Source organism: Dermacentor andersoni, chromosome 4, assembly GCF_023375885.2.
Source record: "Dermacentor andersoni chromosome 4, qqDerAnde1_hic_scaffold, whole genome shotgun sequence".
NCBI lineage: Eukaryota > Metazoa > Arthropoda > Arachnida > Ixodida > Ixodidae > Dermacentor > Dermacentor andersoni.
The window spans coordinates 182367634-182390830 of NC_092817.1; the positions used below are offsets into that span (position 1 = coordinate 182367634).

General features: G+C 47.2%; 1 protein-coding gene across 1 annotated transcript in view; it reads right to left on the reverse strand.

Moving 5' to 3' along the window:
• Positions 1-11692: 11692 nt before the first annotated feature.
• Positions 11693-23197, reverse strand: part of LOC126530633 (uncharacterized) — a 38913-nt gene continuing 27408 nt past the window's right edge. The window contains exons 6-9 of the mRNA XM_050177898.3: positions 18997-19331; positions 15838-16079; positions 12663-12857; positions 11693-12137 (exon numbers count right to left, since the gene is read on the reverse strand). Coding sequence (XP_050033855.1) covers positions 11868-12137; positions 12663-12857; positions 15838-16079; positions 18997-19331 — 1042 coding nt within the window. The 3' untranslated portion in view covers positions 11693-11867. The remainder of the gene's footprint in view (positions 12138-12662; positions 12858-15837; positions 16080-18996; positions 19332-23197) is intronic.

Genomic DNA, 23197 nt, shown 5'->3' on the forward strand with positions numbered 1-23197 from the left:
ACCTTCTACAAACGGGTGGCAGCTCTACAACAATACATTAACACGGTGCCAGTCAAACCTGATGTTATTTGTTTGCAAGAGATCGGTAACAAGCCGGTCAGATTGACTGGCTACTACACGATATCCCGCCCAGACTACCCTAAGGTCGCGACGATGGTGCTCAAGGACATAGCAATCAGTATAGATTATCTGGCGACTAGCAGCATCAACCACCAAATTATAACAATACTACCGCAGAAGCGTAGCAAGGCAAAAACCATAATCACGAGCGTGTATAGCCCACCTAAAGAAAGGAGGGCCGATTTTGAGGCCATCATTCGGTACGTCATGGGTCACACCGGCACCCAGGATAGACTACTACTTCTTGGGCACTTCAATGCTCCTCACACCAGCTGGGGTTACCGAACAGACACCCCCAAATGCCGGGAGCTCGAGCCAGCGGCCGAAGCATATGATCTCCAACTCATCATTCTCCCTCAAAACCCGACGAGATTAGGTAACGGCGTCAGTGCAGACACCTTTCCAGATCTAACGTTCACAAATAATGTCGACGAGGTATTCTGGACCAATCTAGGAGACAATCTAGGCAGTGACCATTTCATTATCAGCGTGTCGGTAGGCTCCCCGAAAATTCGGCGACCCTGTGGCCAGGTGGTAATCACGAACTGGGTAAATTATCGCAACATCCCCATGCCGGAGATATCACCTGAGAACGCTGAAGAGTGGGCAACACACATACGAGACGCTCATAAAGCAACATCTAGGCGGCTAGCGCTCACAGCGGAAACGCCGGTAGTTGACAACCATCTGCTACATATGTGGGAAGCCAGAAGGGGGCTAACTAAACGATGGAAAAAACAGCGACTTAATCGGAAACTGCGCCACAGAATTGCTGAAATATCAGAACGGGCAAACGCTTACGCACAGCAGTTAGAGACAGCGAGTTGGGCGAGCTTTTGTGACTCACTTCGCGAAACGTTACACACCTCCAAGACATGGGCGATACTCCGCAGCATAATGGAACCAGGAAAGACAAAAACGGCCAATAACCGCACCCTTCAAAAACTTGCCGGAGAATTTTCAGGAACAGATCAGGCCCTCCTCACTAAGCTTAAAGAGAAGTACGTAGGAGCAGTTCTCACTCCCCCATGCACCTTGCCATACCAAGGGCAAGAAAACGCGGTGCTAGACGCTCCGATAACTAAGGCAGAACTCTTCGCGGCAGCGCAAGCTGCGAAGAGAAATACTGCTCCAGGACCAGATCAGCTCACAAATGCTATGATCCGGAACCTGAGCGACGAGCATCTAGAACAGCTTACCCGGTATTTTAATGAACAGATATGGGAGAAGGGCGTAGTTCCGCAACAGTGGAAGGAGGCCAAAATCGTGCTTATTCCGGAAGCAGGAAAACCTCATGATCTACGAAATCTCAGGCCGATATCACTAACCTCCTGTCTTGGCAAATTATTTGAGAAGGTGATGCACACACGTCTCACGTCTTACATTGAAGACCGCAACCTATTTCCTGCAAACATATTCGGCTTTCGCCAACATTTGTCGACACAGGATGTTTTCCTGCTACTTCGCGAATAAGTTCTTTGCAACACCACGGTTGGTGCGGGACATCTCGTCCTGGCTCTTGATTTGAAAAGCGCATTCGACACTATTTCACATGAACTTATCTTATCTGAGCTAAATGACATCGGTTGTGGACAAAGAATCTATGATTACGCCCGCTCTTTCCTGACCTCTCGCATCGCGACGATAGGCATTGGCACTACGCGCTCAGACCCTTTTCCCATGCCCAATAGAGGTACACCGCAAGGGGCGATACTCTCCCCCCTTCTTTTCATCATCGGCATGAGACGCTTAGCCAAAACACTCGACGTCATACCTGGGCTAGGGTACGCGTTATATGCAGACGATATTACCCTATGGGCAACCAGTGGCTCGTTAGGACAAAAAGAAGAAATCCTGCAAGAAGCAGCGACCGTTGTTGAAACCTTCGCTCGCAGCAGCGGAATGAGCTGCGCTCCCGATAAATCAGAATTTATCAGGATACGAGGTCGAGGCCGTCAAACTCGCGAGCCGGTCAACCTCTTTCTAGGAGACAGCCAGATAAGGGAGGTCCAGAAAATGCGAGTCCTCGGACTATGGCTGCAAAGCAACAAACGATTAGACCACACCATTAAAACCCTTAGGACTACGGTGAAACAGATCTCCCGTATGATTCGTAGAGTAACTTATCACCGAAAAGGTTTCAAGGAAACAGAGACGATCCGGCTTGTTCAGGCTTTTGTGCTAAGTCGTCTCACATATAGCCTCCCTTTCCAGGACCCCACGAAAACAGAACTAAAGGCCCTAGATGCGTTGATCAGAACGTCGTACAAAGCGGCTCTCGGCCTACCACAGGGAACCTCTACTGAACGCCTGCTGGCCCTCGGGATTCACAATAACTACGAGGAGCTACGGGCAGCGACGCTCATATCTCAACGGGAGAGGCTTAGCTTAACCTCCTCTGGCAGAAAATTACTTTGCCGCGTGGGTTACCCTACTCGTCCACAGTATGCGGGAGAAGAACTCGAATCTCTGCCCAAAGTCCTTCGTGAAAGGATCATAGTAGCCCCAATTCCTAAGAACATGAGTCCGAAATACCACCGGGGACGTAGAAGTGCTCGAGCTCGAAAGTTAATGCAGCAATTCGGTGGAAACCCGGATACAGTCTACACAGATGTCGCTCGGTGTGGTGCTTACAAATACGCCCTCGCAGTTGTAGGAGCGGCCGCAAATCAAGGGCTTGTGAATTGCGCCACGGCTAGAGTTGTGTCTGCGAATACCGCAGAAGCTTCAGCCATCGCGCTAGCTATTAAAATTAAGGACGCTGTAGGACAATCGTCGATAACTCTAACAGATTCCCAAGTCATATGTAGACTCTTCCTCACCGGGAGGCTACCACACAGCACCACTCACCTATTAGGACCCAACCTAACGCAGAAACACATGATCATCTGGTGCCTGGGTCACGCAGGACTCCAGGGCAATGAGAGAGCGAACGGCGCAGCTCGTGCTTTTATCAACCGAGCGGCCGACCACTCTGACGAAAACCCCTTTTTACCACGAGACATCCTTGAGCACCAGCGGCGCGAGCGAAGAAAATACAGTCCACCACACCCTGACCTATCCAGGCAGGACTCTTATGACTGGCGCCGAATACAGACGTACACATTTCCAAACCTTTATTTGAAAAATGCCATTCACCCAACGCTGTACAGCGCTCGCTGTCCTTGGTGCGGAGGCTGGCCAACTCTCGCCCACATTACGCGGGACTGCCAGAACAGGCCACCCAAAATTAATACACCAAAAATAGCCGGCAAACTTTCCGGAAGGGAGCAGTGGGAGACTTGGCTCGCCAGCGAGGTTCGGGAGATGCAACTAGCGCTCCTCGACCAAGCACGGCGAACCGCTCAAGCCAGTGGGGCCCTGGACTAGGGGCTCCACCCACTCGCTTTCTGCATTTTTTTTAATAAACGTTTTGATATATATTATTTCTCCATGGCACACGATAAGTGCTCCTTGGTGAGAAACAATAAATCGAAGATACAAATCAGCACGGGTACAGAAAAAATGTAAATCTAGCTGTTGTCCTTGCACTTGCGCTGATAGGTCTACGCGTACAGGAGCATTAGCAGCCCCTAACAACTCGTACATGTAAGCAACAACGTGTTAACCGAGCTTCAGCTACGCGTTGCAAGTCCAAAAGACGAAGGAAGAGAAATGCGGTATTTCAAAACTGAAAGAAGAAGAAGGGGAGAAAATCGCTCGAGATAAAACAAATAACAAGAGGTTGTCCTCAGACAACAAAACAAATATCCGCCAAGAAATATTATTCTACATCAATACTGCTGGATTACTTTTATGAAAGGTGTCATACATACGTCTTATGAAAATGCACTGTGCGTCAACTATATTTCTTGAGGGAAATGAAAACCACTGTGCAATTAAGTAAACCAAATAGACAAAACAGGTCTTCTGAAGAGATAAGACAGAGTGCTCACCCAGCACCGCATAAAAGCATAAAATTCTAATTTTCCCTCATTAATATTGCTAAACGCGCTTTGAAAAGTGTGGAGTGTAACTCATAATTTAATGTGCGGGAACCCACACAGATTTTTCTTTTCGCTGACTTATGTACGACGGCGGTAAACGCGATGAACAAAATGCATCTTTTATTATACACTATCAACGTGAGCATCCTTTGTTGCTACTTGTTGTTGGCCGCATACCGCCAACATAATTCAGGAGTGTTGCACAAATTTTTACTAAGAAATGTTTGTTTCATTTGTACGCTGCGTGAAGCGGTTTATCGTATACTTCTGTCAGGCACTTAGCCCTCTTCTCTATTAGCAAGGTAATGCTCTGGATAAAAAAGTATTTCGTTGAGTTTTAATGGCAAAAAAAAAAAACTACGTTGTTTGAACTCGATGCGTCAAAGTGCGAATTTCCTAATATTGTACACTAGCGTAATTGCTCAATATTATGGAGTAGTTTCCCAAGTCTGAAGTAAAAATAGAACACTGGGAAATGTTCTACAAAACGTTGGACAGTATTTAACTTCCTATATATTTCGCGAACCAGATCTAGATCATAAAATAGTTAACAGACTGGAAAATCTCTGCTAACGCAGCACATCGCATGCAATAAGCTGTGTCTGTAAAGCCAGGAAGGTTACATACAACTGGTGACCAGTGTCACCAGTTTGGTGCTGTAGCTTGTGTAATGGTTCATCTTGAAAATTCAGCATGGCAAACGGACGAAGTCGAAGAGACAGCCACGATGAGGCATCTCCATCGTTGACTTTCTTGCCTTAGTCTGTTAGCCGCACTGAGCTTTTACCCTATATCTTCTAACTTGGCCGACTCTATTGCTTGCACTGATGTCATTATGCTCTCTCATATCATTTTTGAATAACTACAGAATGATATATTGCTACAGCTTTCCTCCTGTGTGGCGTTCCTCGAACCAGGACTTTGTGCAGCAGTCATCTCCATGCATAGAATCTAATATTCAGTCCATGTAGAAAATGTTGGGCAATGTAATGAAAAGAGGCGATTGTTGTTGCAAGTGCTGGTTTTGCTCGATATTAAAGAAATAGGCAGAAAGCAACAGGCTCGTCTTTCTGAATATGATTTAAATGTGTAAAGAATTCAACCATACGCCTTTACTGCAGCAGTTATGCCACAATTTGCTTCAGCAACTAAAAATGTCTCTTTTTTTTCTTGTCTAACTTTCAGGTCCCACATTTGGTTAAAGGGCAAAAGGAGCCTTCACAAGAGCAGGAAGCACCCATTATGTTCATAGGTGTTGCCACAACGGTCGAACACACGAAAAAAGAATAGTTGTTTGGAAGAGGATTGAATAAAATTTCCAAGGCCACCTCGCCTCCGGCAACATACTTATGAAGCGTGCACGAGCACCGTGCGATGGACGGGGTTTTTTCACGAATTCGCTTGAACACCGCAAGGCTACAACTGCACGATTCTCAATTTCTAGACGCAACACCCAATGACGTAACCAGAACTGAACACTCATTCCATCAAACGTATTAGGGCCAATTAGGAAAGAACTTTGTTTACTGATATGCTCGTTTGTGCCAATGTAAACTAGGCACTACGCAAGGACATAAAGAAGTCTGCATTGTAGAATGTACGAGCAACTGACAACGAAAGGTTGGCCGTTATTACGCTCGGTGAATGGCCTCACGCAGTACAAGCTTCACAACGCCCACTGAAAAAGGTGCGCCAATGGTTTGCGTTCCACGGTGGACTTCCAAGTCAGGCTTTGTATTTAACTCTATAGAATTAAGCCTATTGCTTCTTCACCTTGAACAGTCTGTGCTGCACGTATTCCTGCGCTTGCATGTGTTACGTTTCGCCTACGACGCGCGGTATAGCCGGCGCGGATGCAACGGACGCCGGGGCTTCGTTCAAAGCGGCGGACATTTTGGCCCGTTCAGCGCCGCCGCAACGCCTCCCCGCCAAGCGCGTCCAGGCATGTTTCAATGCCACGTGTCTTCAAGTGTGCGTGTGTGTGTGTGTGTGTGTGTGCATGTTGGTGCCCACGCTTGTCAAGGCGCGGCAGCCGGGGAGAGGAGCTCCCCAAGTGTGAAGCGAGGAGGTCTGACCGGCGCCGGCCCGGCGGATGCGTCACCTTCTTGTCTCAGCGTGTCTCTCAGCGTGTGCGTGCCCGCATCACGTGCGCCTCTGACGAGGCGTTCCTTCTTGCCCTCGACTCCGAGAGTATAAAAGCAGCTGCCCCCGGACGCCAAGAGAGAGGCTCCGATTTCTTCCGTTGAGTAGCGTGCTCTCCCGTCTCTCCACTTCGGTCGACCTGACCGGCCGCTCTTTTGCGATGTTAGAATAAACAAGTTGTTCTGTTAGCAGTCGACTCATGCTTTGCCAGGACCCTCGGATGCTTCCAGTTGTGCCTCAGGCCGCCAGGTCAACGCTACCCTTGGGGCTTGCGACCCATTTGCAACACATGTCATCAGGATTTTTGTTGTCTTGCAACGCTAGGAAAATGCCACAAGCCGGATATAGGGTATAGGCCAGTAGTCATCCTGTAATACACAGACAGACAGACAGACAGACAGACAGACAGACAGACAGACAGACGGACGGACGGACGGACGGACGGACGGACGGACGGACGGACGGACGGACGGACGGACGGACGGACGGACGGACAGACGGACAGACGGACAGACGGACAGACGGACAGACGGACAGACGGACAGACAGACAGAGAAACTTTAATTGGTCCTAAGGGACAAAGGAGAAAATATGAGCTGCAGAGGGAATTAACGATAAGTAATATGTCTGTGCAAAGGAAAAATCCGCCTTCCAAGAGCAGAAAAATATAATATTAAACTAAGGGCCAAGCAGAAAAAAAAAGAGTAGGCGCAAGGATCATCGGTAATTCTCAATACAAATTGTACAAGTGTCGTGCGCTCTCACTTTCTTTCTGATGCTGGTATAAGGTACCAGCGCCATCTGCTGAGCACGCCTTATTGGCATGCGCTTTGAAACGGGGCGGGGACAAATAGTCATCGGAAGGCACGCTATACATGTTTTTAATTCTGGCATTTTAGTGCGCATCTCGTAAATTTTTTTCTTGTCTTCGAAACGTTTCTATCTTGCACCGCTATATATGCCCGTAACGGATTTAGATGTGTAAATATCTATCCCTGAATTTTTTTCAACCAATACTGGAAAGTTCTCTTTCTTATCTCGACTGCTGACCGCTTGATGTTGCCGTTTACTTAACATCCGGATGCGCTTCCGGATGGTGTACGCAACCTATGGGTCTAATTCGGTGAATTCATTCGCATTCCCTTAAGGTGTGCTAAGTGGTCTCCGGATATTGGCTGCAGCACACGCATGCCTCATCTTGTTGCTTGTATTTGCTCCGGTAAGTTTTTGTCTTTAGGGAACCAGCTCGAGCCTCAAATAGCAAGGCCCTGCCTTTTGTGTTATCGTACAGATTTTCCCATATATTTTCTTCATTCTTGTAGATCTCCATAGTCAGTTTTATTTCCATTTTATGCGTCCTATTCGCTTTCTGTTTCCTTGACTTTCTTTTTGACGACTGCTGGTTGTCTATTTACACTCTCGATGATGATGCTGTGTCTACGGCCACATACCCTTGAATCGGGCGATCAACGGGCAATGCCATATCGGCCCATAAGATGAATGGAAAGAGAAAAACGCCAATAGAAAATATTTTATTGCGCCTCTGTCGGCCCATCTGCTGCCGCCATACCACTTTTCACAAAACGCAGCCACCGTGGCGCTTGCTCGCCGCACCGTTGCCCCAGTCGCCTCTTCGTAGCTTCCACTGCATCTGTGCGGGGAGGCTCTCCGGTGCCATGGGGACGCATGCACCACCGCGAGTGCATCACTGCAATCTTGCCCTCTTGGGCTCTGGGTACGAGGCGCAACGCGATGCAAGCCCGGACATACAACGCTGACGTGCTTGATAGTCTCATCCACGGCCGGGCATCGAGGGCAAGCCGTGCTTAGATCCACGTTAAACGTGACCCTCAACACGTGTGTTTTGAGCGTACCAGTACCGGCTTCGCACAGCAAAGCACTCCCTCTGGAGTTGTCAATGGTCTCTTTGGCTATACCGAGCTTGCCGACACAGTATGCCGCCAGCGCAGTCCTCGCTCGAGTTGCTGCCCTGCACCTCTCGGTCTCTGCCCCCCGCACCTGCTCTCGCACACTCTGCCTTGTGCCGTGCTTGAAGGGTTCAGGGAATCGGACAGCCTCGACGCCATATCGCCCAGCCAGCCACCGGCTTTCGGCCACCCATCTTATTCTCAGTGAGCGGAGGTGAAGGTATTTGTATGCATCTGGAGCCTATCATCCGCTCTTGCATGCCCCTGAGGCGCCTCTCGTATGAAAGCTTGACAACCGCCTCCTTCGCTTCGAAACACGAGTGCTCGAGGCCTCCTTGCACCATCTCATTTGGTGTGAAACCATGTAACCCCAGTGCCATACGGCCAGCTTCCCAATGGCGGACCTCGAGAACCTGCCGGGTCGAGTACGAGAGGCGCACAACTGCGTTTCCGAAAGTGAGAGCCGGGACCGCTCCACTTTTCCGGAGTTCCCTGGTGACCTCATATCGGCTGAAGGCCCACAAAGCCCTCGACACCAGGAAAGCACGGCGCGCCATGGCCTTTACGTGGAACTCCACCTCGTACTCACGGACATATTTATCCGTTACCGCCCCTGTCACCCGAGGTATCCGTGACTTTCCAGCAACATAAACACCTTGCTCTGCAGCAGAAGAGGCGAGCCACGCTCCTCCTCCTTGGGCAAGGAACGTATGGCCACCGACTTTCTAGCACCGAAGCTGAGCCCCAGCTCAGTGCCGTCCTCCGCACAGATCTCAAGCAGAGTCTGCAACTCGCCATACTACCCGCCAGCACGGCAATGTCTTCTGCGTAGAAGAGGGCTGGCAGCGTCACACCTTCAGCATGCCCCACTCCGAGTGGTTAAGTTCGAAGCCCAGCCTTTATTCTGATAAGGGTCCCTCCATCTAAGACACGTACAGCATGAAGAGAAGCGGCGACTTTGGACCAACCCCTTTTAGCTCTGAGGTGAGCCTAATTTGATGAACGAGCATGCTGGCCCACTGAAAAAGCCGCCTGGCAGTCTGTGTAGAGATAGGCCTTGCAGCAGGCAAAGCAGTTCCTTCGTATACCGAGCACCCGCAACACCTGCCACAACCTGGCATGCTCAACGCTGTCGGGCGGCTTAGAAATGTCACGGAAGGCAAACAGAAGAGGGTGATCTTCATTTACCTCAATTTTCACTGCCTGGTTGATAACAAATAGGTTATCCTCCAGGCAGCGGCCTGGAATGAACCCATTCGCACCATTCGCATGTCCTTTAGAACTAGTTTCACGTTCAGAGAAATCCTCCGCAGAGAGCTGTTACGCTCCCCCCCAGCACACGATACACTGAAGGAAGGAAGGAAGGAAGGAAGGAAGGAAGGAAGGAAGGAACGGAAGGAAAAAGTGGAGAAAGAAAGGCAGGGAGGTTAACGAGTTTAGCTCCGCCAGTTTGCTACCGTGCACATGGGAGCGGGATGGGGGATGGTCTCCTAACCCCCGCCAGCCCTGGACCCCATCAATGACACAATAAAGTTTTATCTCTCTCAGCCCAGCCTTGTAGCCTCGACCACATCACATGCCCAAACAGCCTATAGCGTGCGCAAGTCACGCTAATAAGCCAGTAACTATCCAGCAGTGTCCTGTCAAACCCCAGCTTTCAGACCAGCCGAACACGCATGAATCTCCACTCCTGTGGCACTGTTCGAGATGCCAGTACTTCACTTAGCACCTCCAGCAATAACATCCTTGTCAGCGTCCCGGTGCGCTTTAGCAGCATAGGAGGAGTACCATCTGGGCCTGCCGCCGACCCCCCCGCCACGCACCTTATAGCCCGATACAGCACACCGTGCGTGATGTGGCTACGAGGAATTCGTGGAGAGGGAAGAGGCCCCGCAGGTTTATCGTTACCAGACTCATGGAGGCCGTTCACAGTCTGAAGCTGAGCTGCCATGCACTTTTGAACAAAGTAGAGACACACTTCAGCTTCACATACTTCCCCGGTGGCGGTTGGGATGCCTGTATCTCGTATGTTGGGTATTTTTGGGCTTCCAGAACTTTCTGCACGGGTCGCGTTCGGAGTCCTTTATGATTTGCGACAGCCTCCTGATTACCTTATACTTGGTTGCCAGCTTTCTTGACCATTTCCTCCAAAATGTGTCCACGCTTTTCAGGTAAAGATATTTATGTACCTTAGCCGCCCATTTATTCTGATAGACGTTCCTGAGTGTTTCTTCAAAACTAATTTTACCCTGCGCTTCTCAGACTTCAACAGAGGCTCCACCCATGGAAATCTGCACTGCCTCATTTGTGGTTCTACCGAGTGCTCCCAATGTCAAATGGCCTACCAGTATTTGATTAACTTCTAACCCCGATAAGATATATGATTTTAAGCCCAGAATGACATTTGCGAACGTTAGCGTTAGCACCATGACTCTTTTCCAAATCCATCGCACCACCTCATGTTTATTGCGGCCCCAAAGAGCTTTATGTTTCATTAATGCTGCATTCCGCTGCCCCTTCATTTTCAGATTATTTTGGTGGGTGCTTGAGTAAGTCTTTCCTACGTTTATGTATACGGTGAAGTATTTAGATTAATTGACAATGGGCATGACTTGCTGTTGAATTGATATCACCTAATTACTCGTGTCTTCATGAAAGATCATAATTTAACTAATTTGCAAAAAAAAAGAACATTTCACCTGTTTCCTGATGTTCGACGTTCTCGTCAATCGCGTTTGTAAAAAATCGCATTTCTACTTGGACGTTCCGTTTATATGAATTTTTTGGCAGTCCTCGCTGAGACACCCCGTACAGTGCATGCATTTCCTGTATGTAAAGCTGCGCGTCCGGTCCTTTTAGGCCCCGAACGGCAGGCGTGTGTCACCACGGCACAGCATCCTTGAAGAGAAAGCAGCGAGCGCCGGGCGCTGCAGCAAATGCACAAAACTTAAGGAGACAAGGATTCTTATTCGGCAACAATACAGCCTCAAAGAGCGGAGAAGTTTTTTCGAAGCGTAGTGTACGCCCACATGGTTGGCACGTCGCCACCGTCACGCGCTAAAAATATTGCAGACCACTAGTACTGGTTGAGAAATGCCCGGAGCTAGTAGAGAGTTTTAGTTCAGGGGACGAATGCGGCTTGCGCACGCAAGAACTAGGAGCCACGGTACTGCGCCTTCGCAGAGCCCTACGTCCGGGTCTGCGCATGCGCAGTACCATCGCCCTTAGTTCTTGCGTACGCAAGCCGCTTGCGTCCCCTAAACTAAGACTCTCTAGTGTTAAGTTATACATGGTATAAAACACGCAATACCGTTTGACAAGTTACCATCTTGTATTTGACCCAAAGTAATGGCACACCTGCGATACTTCCTGTGCAAAGTGTGGCGGCCAGTTTCTTTCCAGCTGTCCAAGGCTGCTTTTGTTTTTTCTGCTGAACAGCAGCACAGCTGTTATTGTTGTTTGCTGCATATGAATTCAAGTTCAAATTATTTAGAGCATAAGGTACGACACGCATCATCCCAACATATATACCTTTATTTTTTGGTAAGTAGAACTGTGGGTGACAGAAAAGCTAAACGAGTAACAGCTCTCCCCTTTCCAGCAATACGAGACACTTGTTTTCACCTAGTACGCTGCTCCGCCTATAAGCCACGTTGGATCGGAGTGGCAAACTGCGCAATGGATTGTGGGACTATTTATGGGTCCTCGTAGAAAGAACAGAGGTAGCTGCTTTAACGATGCCCGCGGTTATTTCCTCGGGGGTCAACATTTTCGTCAAGTCCTCCGTCCTTGTATCCACCACGTCACCGATCTTGAGGAAAGAGCGAATGCGCCCGAGCACTTCGTCACCGAGTCGACCAAGCTGAAGCTGCTCGGCGTTCAGGTCTTGGGCGCTGCTCATTGTCGCTGCTTTGTTGCTGACCACCTTCTCCTGCCTTACGATGCCGACAAGACGCCAGAACTGCGTCGACACGTAAAGAACACGGTTGTAAAGCGCATTTCTAGTTACGTTGTGACCACGCCTAAGTGCTTAACGGTTATTGCAACTCTATCCGATAATAATGTTCTACAGAAGTGCCACGCCCGAGATGTTATTTCACAGTTGCGGCTTCATGCCTTTTCTAACTGTGCTCGCTTTCTGTACTATGCGGCATAGTAAGCTGACGTAATTAAACAACCGACACCGGTAAAGCGAATTACAGGATGCACTAGAATAATTGAGGTTTGGTATGTTATTCGCTGTCTTGCTTGAATAAGGGAGCATCCCAAAATTACTTCTATCAAGAGCAATACCAGCACAAACTCATGATTGCAAAGGTCATGAGCAATACGGACCACAAAATAAGCACTAACATACAGCTTTGCCAGAGGCTTATGGCTTCGTCGGTCACGCGACCAGAGCTTTAGGGTGGAGTATACGCTACGGTGCATTCGTTGCCAAGAAATGCCCACTGTCGAGTGGTTTCATCAGTTGCACTGCACGTACTTCGTGACAAATTCGTTGAACGCTTTCCCTGATTTTTATCTCGGCCTCCTCTTGACTCAGGGAACCAGCGCGCTGCACAATGTCCGCCAGCAGTGGGTGCCAGTGGACGAGCTCAAAGCCAATGGCTGCACGCCTCAGCTCGCTTCCGAGGACAAACGCAGCGGCGTTGTGCAGGAGGCCAGAGTTCCTCCGGATCTGCAATTAACAACCGAATTATACTGTACTGAGTAGTCTACCTAATTCGGTAGTATGGTAGATTAACAACACAATTATAGTGTACAACCTAACAAGACAGAAACCTAATTATAATGCATTTGTCCGGGCTCACCTTTTTCTCAGTGTGGTCAAAAGGGAGTGGGCCTGGGAACACAGCTATAAATTCTGTTGTCGGAGAGGCATCAGTGCTAGAAGCTAGTTGTTCTTTTTCTTTTTGTGAATGGAGCTCAGCAGGATCGTAGAATTATATCATCCTAGCTTTCTGGACATGTATAGCTTCTTGAGGAAATTTCGAAATTGTTCGACAACGTGCGCAGTACATAAGAACTCGTAGAAGGTGGTAACGAACTCTGAGAACGAGAATCAGGATGAATGCCATGTTTCTGGTAACTCTTGATCAACTATGCAAGTATGCAAGTGAATGCCTGCTGCATAAATATGCTCTATATTGCGCAATATTACGTGCATTTCCTAATAATTTACTGATTTGTTGCTAAATAAATTCCATGAGAGAAAATGATATTACTAAAGCAGAAAGCAACTGCGACCTAGTTAAGGACTAGTGCGGAAGCTAGTGGAGCAACAATGCGAACACAGGAGAACAAAACACCAAAACGATGCCTCCTCTGTCATTCAGCTGTTGCACTCTGTTTAAGAAGTGTTTTCACCATGATATTGGTACACATATATGTCATTATGAGCAGCATCGGCAGAATCATGATGGGTGCAATATCAAAACGCGCTGCTATACCATGGGTTGCGTGTACGTTAAAAACAGATTGTAGTTTAAATTAAGCATGCGACACCCACTATGACGTCTCTTTTAGCTGCTGAGGTGTAGTGAGACGTTAAAACCTACGATATCAATCTTTACGGCGTGATGAAAAAATATTTCTGTGACAGTGATATGCCTGAAGCGAATACGTGATTGTCTTTCATGCACTACAGAATACACAATGGGATATGCACCTGCTTCAATGTCATGAGCAGTCTTAAGCAATTATTTCTTGCAGCCTAAAAAGCCTAAGCCAAGCATCGTATTTTGGAAGCATCCATAGCTTTTGGAGAAGTCTGAAAGGCCCGTACTTTAGAAGCAGGTCACTAATTTGGAATTCCTTTTCCGGTAGTTTTCGTACACCGCCATATCAAACTGTCGTAAGACTTCACGGGGGAGACATGGGTTACGCAGACAACTTTATTTCTTGAACAAATTTCATGGATCTTCTCATGCTAATTAAGTTTTCTATGCTAAGCTTAATTAGGTGACTATATTTATAATATGCCAAGTAATTCATAATACAGTCAACTGCCTTCATTATTTGCTCAAAGAACAAAGAAAATATATAAATAGAATTAGCCATTTATGTGAAATGTATACTGAAATACTGAAATGTATGAGGAGTGTAGCGCCCCAACTAGAACCTCAGTTGAGCAATTATTTCTCACTTTACAGCACAATCAAGTTCTGTGTTCACAGCATGAAAAACAAACAGCAAAATCAAATGAAAGAAGAAATTATTTGGTGCTCAAAATGAAAATGCTGCTGCATGCGTTACCTTCGATATATATTTAGCTTCATTATCGAAAAAAAAAATATTGTTGCCCAAGCAATTTTAAGTCCAAGTTTGTCGATGCAAAAGGCAAGCAAAGCGTCTAAAAACAATTTTTTCACGAATTGGGAAAGAAAATTGAAAAAGAAGTGAAGCGCTAAACAGTGAAATATAAAATTGAAATGAAATGATTTCCTCCTCATGATTACAAAAGAAAGCGGGCTCAAGAAAAAACGCTCCACGCAGCACCTTGAAAAAACTCTTTAAACCCCACATTATATCCTTAACTTGACGTTAAGGCTCGCGCGGCACATAACTTTTAATTCCCAAGAGGGGCATCGAGAGCCTGCACAAAACTGGAAGCATTTTGAACACATGCTCAATTTGTAAGTGAACAGGTCTAAAAATATACGTACAGTGTGATTAATACAAAAATACATATACAAAATCGAATCGAGAAAATAAAACAGAAAGATCGCTGCTCAAGATTAGCGTTTCATGATTCAAATAAGAATGACAACATAGTGGTTAACGCAGCAGTATAAAAACAAAACGAAAAGTGACCATGATGTTGCACGAGAACAGCCTCAAAGTATATTTCGTACACAATGTTTTGAATGTGTCCAAACTAGAGTAGAGGAGGTGTAAAACATGTAATAACTTTTTCGTCGTTTTTTCTGGCAAGTTATTCCATTCATGTATGTTAAGATAACATGGAAGTTTATAGGGACATGATTGGAATTCGTACACAGTCCGACAAAACAGTATGGACCAGGCGGGGCTACGACGTACGTTACATGGGGTAAAAGGGACTTCTTGTGCAAGTTGGTGCTTCGATTTCCTTCAAGGCGCTTCGATGTTTTCTTTTTTCTGTCCGCTTTTCACGGAATGTATTTCGTACCACAATCACGTATACCGAGTTATATAACGTGTCCGTTTTTGGGCACACCGAAAGTTTTAAAAATTGCTTGCAGCAGACAACAGAATTCTACACCTTGATCTAAATTATTCGGTGAGGCGGTCATTACTTTTACGAAATATCAAAATGCTTAATTGAATAATTAACACAATTACGCTGATGAACTTTTCTCCATTATTTGCGTTAAGCACCTATTTGAATCTACGAATTACAGACGGCGAGTTTGCAAGGTGCATCCACTTGTGTGTCTCCCGTAGGAAGCGGTAAGCCGACGCTTTCGGTACAGAAAAGGAAAGGCCGGCTTCCCTCTTTCCCTCTCTCTCTCTCTTTTGCGATACCTTGCTACGCTTTGTTGCATCCCGGCACGCGTGCTACTAAAAGAAACGTCAACGCAGATGACACATACATGCTACGTTTACAGAAAGCGCCAAGCGCCGTTGCGCGTGGTTGATGACGAAAAACTGTCGTCGCCAACTCGTCGAGTGCTCACCGTGTTTGCGATGAGGCACCACGCTGGCATGTGCGCCCAATGGCCGTCCACGTGGACGCACGTGAGCGCGTAGTTGTCCTCCATCGACGCGGCCAGCGACGAGAGCAGCGTCCCGACGCCCGGAGGAACCACCCTGGTGCCGTACTTGCGGACCTCCAGGCTGACGGACAGGGTGTGCAGTCGCCGGTTGCCACTCAGCCAGCGGCCCAATGCGGCCGCGTCTCGGTCGTCCAAGGCGAAGTCTGCGCGGAAGTGACGTCACACTGGAGCACTTGCGCTTGCCTGTAGGTTGCGCGCGAAGGAGGTTTTCGAGAAAGGTCCGAGTTGACTTTCCAGCAAGCTCGAGTTCGCCAGTTTTGTATTGCGAGCCTCCCGAGAGGCGTTCAATATTTGAAAGGAGCTCGTGGCTGAGCGAGTTAGTACGGGTTTGTTTTATAGAAAATGCCTCAGAAAAAAACAAAAACAAAAAAACAGTAGGACGTTCTTGAAGGTTAGTTGGTTCATACGTGAAGGATGGTTAAAACTGCCCGAAAGAAACGAGGACGAACACACAACACACCACGAGCGCAGTTACTCGCGCTGGTGTTATATATATGTATATATTACAAGAAAATATGTGTGCTATTTCTCCCGCTGAAAAAAATCTCGCGTCTGACTTGGAGATCATACATTCATTCTTGTCTATGCCAATGCATGGTAGCGATCCATCGCACTTCTTATGAGTTTGATTTGTTTTACAATATTTACTGTAAATAATGTTGGATATTATGACAAATACGCTTAAATTGCTGTCTTTAGCTGGTAATAATTTTCCGCTGAAAAGCAGTGCATACTGCTTAGATGGCAATCTTCTTTTAATGTAGAACTTCGTTATGGTCGAGAGTTCAATAAAGATCCGAATGCCGATGGACTTAGTATCTTGAAGGTAAAAAGAACGCACGCCAAAGTATAAAAAATACGCACTCGCTTTTCAGCTTCCCTACAGATCTTCGTTAATTGACGGATTCTTGTAATGGCGGGAGATTTGCGCTTTTCAGAAATAGTCACGTATACAACAAAACGGAAGCTCTGTTGGTGAGTTAGATGTTAAAATAAACGAACACTGGCGCGTACTATGTCCTGGGAGTTACATAACGTCCAAAAAATTTCAAAATGCTAAACTATTAACTGAATAGTATGTGTTTCAAGCAACAAAGCGAGCGTTCAAAAAATACTCGCGAGTACAACATAGATGATTGCGACTACACATTCGTCGGAGTTATTTGAAGTTGACACGAACTTTCAGATCAGAAAAAGCTAATTATGTAATTTTTATGGCATTCATTTCAGCATATAAATTCTATTTGGAAATTTTTAAAGCGTAAAACAACATAGCAGTGGAAGCTACGTCTGGAGCATTTAGGTTATAAAAAAGAGATTGTGAAAAAGAACGAAATGGAATTAGTGTGTCCGTGTATGTGCGTGTGTGTGCGTGTGTGTGTGTGTGCTACATTAGGGCAGCGAAAACACAAGGAAGTTTTATAGCGGAGAACCTTTACCCTAATCACAATTCCGGTATGTAAATTCCCGTGACTACAGCGAACAAAATCGGCACTCGTGTCTCGTTATGCAAGACCAACCATATAAAACCAGCAGACAATGAAGCCAAGGAAAGTATAGGGATAATTAGCTTAGGTTGAAGCGGAAATGTAGAAAATAATGAAGGGAAAATGAAAGAGAACGAAATGCTAGCTTGTCGCCGGTCGGAGCCAAACCCACAAGCTTCGCATTACGCGTGCGATGACCTAGTAATTCTGCTACGGCGACGTCAGCACACCGTCCACTAACTTGGGTATTTATGCGTACTACTAACTACGAACTAGGTTATTTGTGGACACAACTAAGTGTTAGCCGGCGACGCTCAAAGCCATGGCGAGCGGATGTGGAACAAACCTTTTTTGTTTTTCTTGCTCACAGGCATCGCGTTTACACGTGAATTTAGGAGGGCAACCACGTGGCTAATAAACCCTCGTATTCTATCTAATGACGTCAAGGCTTCTAGATTCGAGATCGTCGCTATGAATGAACGCGGTGAAGGGAAATAGAGGAGCTAGCTTTTTGTTATTCACGTCATACCGCTCAGTACCATTAAACCATTACACTAGTAAGGGTCTTCGTATAAGAAGGTGGATATATTGCGGGCCTTGTTCAGCAGGCTAAACACGTCTGAACGTGTAATCTAACACTACTTATACGTCACCGACGTAGCGAGTATTAAAACCTGATTAATTTAAAATTGAAATACGCCGGCCAAAACAAGATACCATTGACTGTAAAAATAGGCGAAAATTAAGTTGCCGCGGCGGAGGTGCTTCAACCACGAAAACGGTACGTTTACCATTTGTTCCTGTTGAGATGTATGCATCCGATCCTTCAAAAAGCAGACGTTCACCAGGCAGCGCTATCTTCTCCGAGACCTTCATTATCCGTGAACACAAGGACTTCAATATGCGAAACTTCGCTGCGCATCACGTCTTGCATGACAGTCCATTTACGTCGCCAATATGAGCGCCTGGCGCTCTCGCTTTTGCTCTGGCGTTATCAAGAGGAACGGAGCGCGAAAACTAAGCAGCGTCAATGCCACATAGCAGTCGTTGACGCCACACCACCAGAACTACCTGATATATTACATATGTTTAGCATCCCTATTTTACGTGTTTGTCGAACTCATGTTTTTTGTGTGGCATATAAAGCCGTTTAAGCACCCACGAAGTAAGTGGTGGTCGGTTCCAGTCCGGTTTAAGCAGAGTTCACATGAAAAGCGTTTTGTTTGTGCCATGTTTGTTAAAATTGTGCCTATGAAAGGCCAACCAAAGTTCATCTCGTTCTGTTGATCCGGCATTTCCATGTACGAGAGTTTCGTTTATCCGGAGTCAAACAAATTTTTACAAAAGTTTTTTTTTCTAAAGCGTAATGCAACATGTCATCACCCTTTCGCCGAACTGAAGTGCTGCTGTTTTCTACCAACCACGTTCAACGCTCCGTCCTGGTTGGAGGGTCTCTTGACCACTCAAAAACGCGAAAAGCGCGAAAGCCATCAGCATCGGGGAAAGGCATCGCTACCAAATCGCGGCCAACTGGTACCATGGTCACGCGACTAGAACGCACAGCTGAACGTACTCTCGAGATGGAGTTCCTCGATGCTGCTGTTCTGGAAGAGGCCCTCGACAATGGTGTGTTCGAGATGGTCCCAGCAGGACATGATGACGCTGAGCATTCGCAGGCTTCGCGTCGAGGCCAGGTAGGCGGCCAAGAGGCGCGCGAGCTGCGGTGTCACGCCCCCCTGGAGATCCAGCGAGAGCGCCACCGCGTGGTCGGCGCAGTCTTCAGTCAGCGCCAGGCACACGTCGAGGCTGCTGCTGTGCAGCAGGCCGAGCGGATGCAGCGCTGTCTCGGCCGACAGCTCGTTCCACATTTCCACCAGGGGCTTCATGTGCTCCGCGCGGGGCTCGCACCTGCGTCGATGTTCGTCAGCGGCAAAATTGTAGCCGTGGGCGACTCTTGAAAACCTACAGCAGCGGCAGATTTAAGTCGGATGTTTTGAGTTTTTGCAGTTCTGCCGGACCTCGGCCGAAAGGTGGAAAATAAATGTTTCTTTCTGCTTTCCTGCACCTGCGCTCCCCCCCCCCCCCCCGCCCCCCGCCACACACGTGTGTCCACTATGTGACCACACACTACGTGACCACTATATAAATATAGCAACGGTCCTGTTACTACCAGCAGGTGAGGGAGCAAACGCAATAATCACCGTACCTATGAAACAGGAACACCGCAAAACAACTTAGTCGCCTGCTTGCAGCAACTTACTCTGGTGAAAGTTGTATCTCATAAGAAGTGTACTAATAGCGTCAAAAAGTAAGACGCCATAACATGAGAAAATACGGAAAGCTACATTTTCCCTCACTAGAACAAGCTTACGATTCTCGGCATGTCGTTCGCGATTCTGCAGAACCACTTGAAACTCACGTTCTAAATAGAACATTCTAGGTAAAATTACTCTTTCGTGTTGTTTTATTTGTTCTTTAAGATTTAATTTTTTTCTGACTTTATATTAGCGCCATAGCCTTTTGCATTGCATATTTGTTAGTGGATATTGCCCCTCCTGCTTAGACCAGAAAGCCTTCAGTAGGATGTAATAAAATAAAAAAATAAATTATGTAATTTTACGTGCCAAAACCACTTTCTGATTATGAGACACGCCGTAGTGGAGGACCCCGGAAATTTTGACCACCTGGGGTTCTTTAACGTGCACCTGAATCTAAGTACACGGGTGTTTTCGCCCCCATCGAAATGCGGCCGCCGTGGCCGGGATTCGATCCCGCGACCTCGTGCTCAGCAGCCCAACACCATCGCCACTGAGCAACTACGGCGGTTGATGTAATAAAATAAATAAGTGAGCGAGAGTGCTTACGTGCGCCTTATGGCCTCTAAAGCGGTAACAGAGGTCAGACATAGTCCTAACTAAAATGATGTCGCACACTTCTAATCTGCAAAATACTTCATATGACAAATTTTGCAATGACAGCATAATCTGCCGATATTTTCGGGACCCAAATATACCACCTACGACGAGTTCAGAAGAAAAGTCAATATCAAAGAACACTACGGAGGCATGCGCGCGATGGGAACTAGGCACTGAGAATCTCTTCCCTTTCCGGCTTGTTCAGGTGGAAGACCGAATTACATGGCGTTGGACGCTAGTTCATGCCGGCGGTTTCGAACCGTTTCGCTAGATCGTGCCAGTGTTTGCGTCTTTACCAATTCCTACAGCAATATTATTACTTTAGGTTCAGAAAATGTCAACTCGGAAATCCTCAGTCCGTCCCGGATACCGCAACGCCGTTGGAATCAGTGCAATTCCACGTGAGAAGGTGAGCCTTGACGTTGACGCTTCGGCAAAGTGGCGTAGATTGAGTTAGCGTCACTTATGAAACGAGGAAGAAGTCTTTATGAGATTTACTTTGTAGCATTCGCAGTAATCTTGGCTTCGGTTTCACTCGCATCTATCGAGTTATCATGCCTGGTCTACTGGATGAATTTTGCAGATACACTTTCGTGAAGTAGCTGTTGCCAGGTCTACGTAGGTTTCTTCCGAAGCCTGTACACTGTGCTCTTCCCTAGCTCTGACGTCACCTCACTTTTACCGGCGGTGAAGCAGGCGTCCTGCTCGGCCAGCGCCTCATTCGCCACGCCGGGTCATGTTCCGGCAAGCGTCGCGTAAGTGGTTCCGAGATTTGGGCGCATCAGCGCGTAGTGTCCCGCGATCTGCTGGCGCGTTTTTCCTTTGGTATAAGTAAAGTGACAGTACCAGCACGGGTCGCTGCTGCGTACCAAACTATCACGGAAATAACACCGGCGTTTCGAAAACTTCGTGTTCTCGTTTGCTCAAGATACCGACAGTAGTATAAACGGCAAACGTGCTATTCGTCGTGTCCACGTTGACAAACGCACTCTGCTAGATTCGAAGGTAAGTTTAATTACGTAATTATTAGGCAAATGACCTGAATACGGTTCTCCCAGCTGATGTTCAGCTGGTGCATAAATAAACAGTGTTAAAGCGTATTTGAATGGTCAGCAATAATAACGAGTTACGAAATACGACAGGATGAGGAAATGGAGCAAAGGGTGTGAATAAAACAATAAAGCACATTTTCTGTTTCATATATTGCGGGTCGAGCTCCCGGACCACACGATTTGTACATGTTCTGCTAAGGGCTTACGCATAAAGCTTCGAACTTATCAAATCTCTAATATAAAGCGTCAACCGTCAAAATTGTTGAGAGAATTTAGAGTACATTCGTTGCAGAAGTGTTTAGAACAAATCCTACAAAGCTTGGTCAGAATTATTCGTTCTACACCGCGGACTTGAGTGAACTCATACACAATTGTCATTGTCAATACAAAAACTCCCTGACAAGGACATCGCCTTGAAGGGAATATTCAAGAGCCTCCAAGAAGTGTGCATTACACGCAACTGCAGTTTCTTAGCACATCTTGTGGACAACCTCGGCAACGGGGAAAACTTGAAGCTGGGCGCTGGCCGTGCCCATTTATTAAGAATGGAAACGCACGTGGCACTTTGCTAACAACGTACTTCATGATTTAAGTCACCAGGTATTGTCTTGAGGAGCAAGCTTTTATCTTAGATATTGACCCTTTTAGCGGCAATCCCGTGGGCACTGCCCTGTTTGATCACATGATCATGCGTCCATTGCTTGCCTTAAAGGGACACTAAAGGTTAATGCTAAGTCAACGTGGACTGTTGAAATATCATCCCAGAAACCTCGAAACGCTTGTTTCGTGCGAAGAAGAGACTTATTTTAAGAGAAAATGCGTTCTGAAGCGTCCGCGTACCTCTAGCGCAGTTCAAATCACCCGCCCTCCGATCGTGGAGTATTGACGTCATGGTCTCATAGTGACGTTGCGCCGTCGGTGAGTAAAGCGGCTCCCGCAGACGGCGCTACGGATTTTCTGCAGAAAACGCAAACGCGCGGCCAGAAACAGAGCCAAGACAGAGCCGACAGCAGCGCGAAAGCGGAACTATGGTGGCTAGCGGAAGGGAAAGCGCACCACGATAAGCTGGTTCTTTATTTTATGACGCCAACTTCGACGCTCGTTGCAATAGATGACCCTGACAACGACACATTAGCTCGCGATGCTGGGCTCAAGTTCAGCAATTTAAACACTGATGAACGTGACCTGCTGTTGAGGGCTCGCGCTGCCGGCGTCGTTGCGTACTACTACGACGACGGCCTGCTTTGAAAGGCTCTTCGCGCGACTTCAGTAAGTCGGCGTTGAACTCGTAATCCTCTGGGCGAAAGTGCAGCGAGCACACTACGTGATTTTTCGGCTCTTTACCAGCGCGCTGTGGCAGAGGTACGGTACTTAACCACTTCGAACGGAGAGGTTCACTCGTTGGCACACAGTGATAAGTAACGTTAGATTCGCCGCTGCAACTGCCCTTCGCCAAGTTCCACGGACCGTTCGCGCATCCCACGACATCACATGGACGTGGCATTCTCGCTTCTTGTTCCGAATGCAAGTTTCGCGAGCCAGCAGAACCAGCGCAGCGCGACGCGATAAAGAAACAACTGAAAGTCCAAAGCGCGCGCGGCGCAATGTCGAGCGCGCAGAGTCGAGCGAAAACGAAACCTTTCGATCACCCATACTACTCAAGGGTAACGTCAAAATGTTATATTTTTCTTAGAATCGAATAGAAGTAGACAAGTAGCATTTTCTTCCGTCTTATAATCTAATGAAATGATCTTTTTAATACGAATAGTTGAGTACTAGTGACACAAATTATGATGAGGAGTGCTTT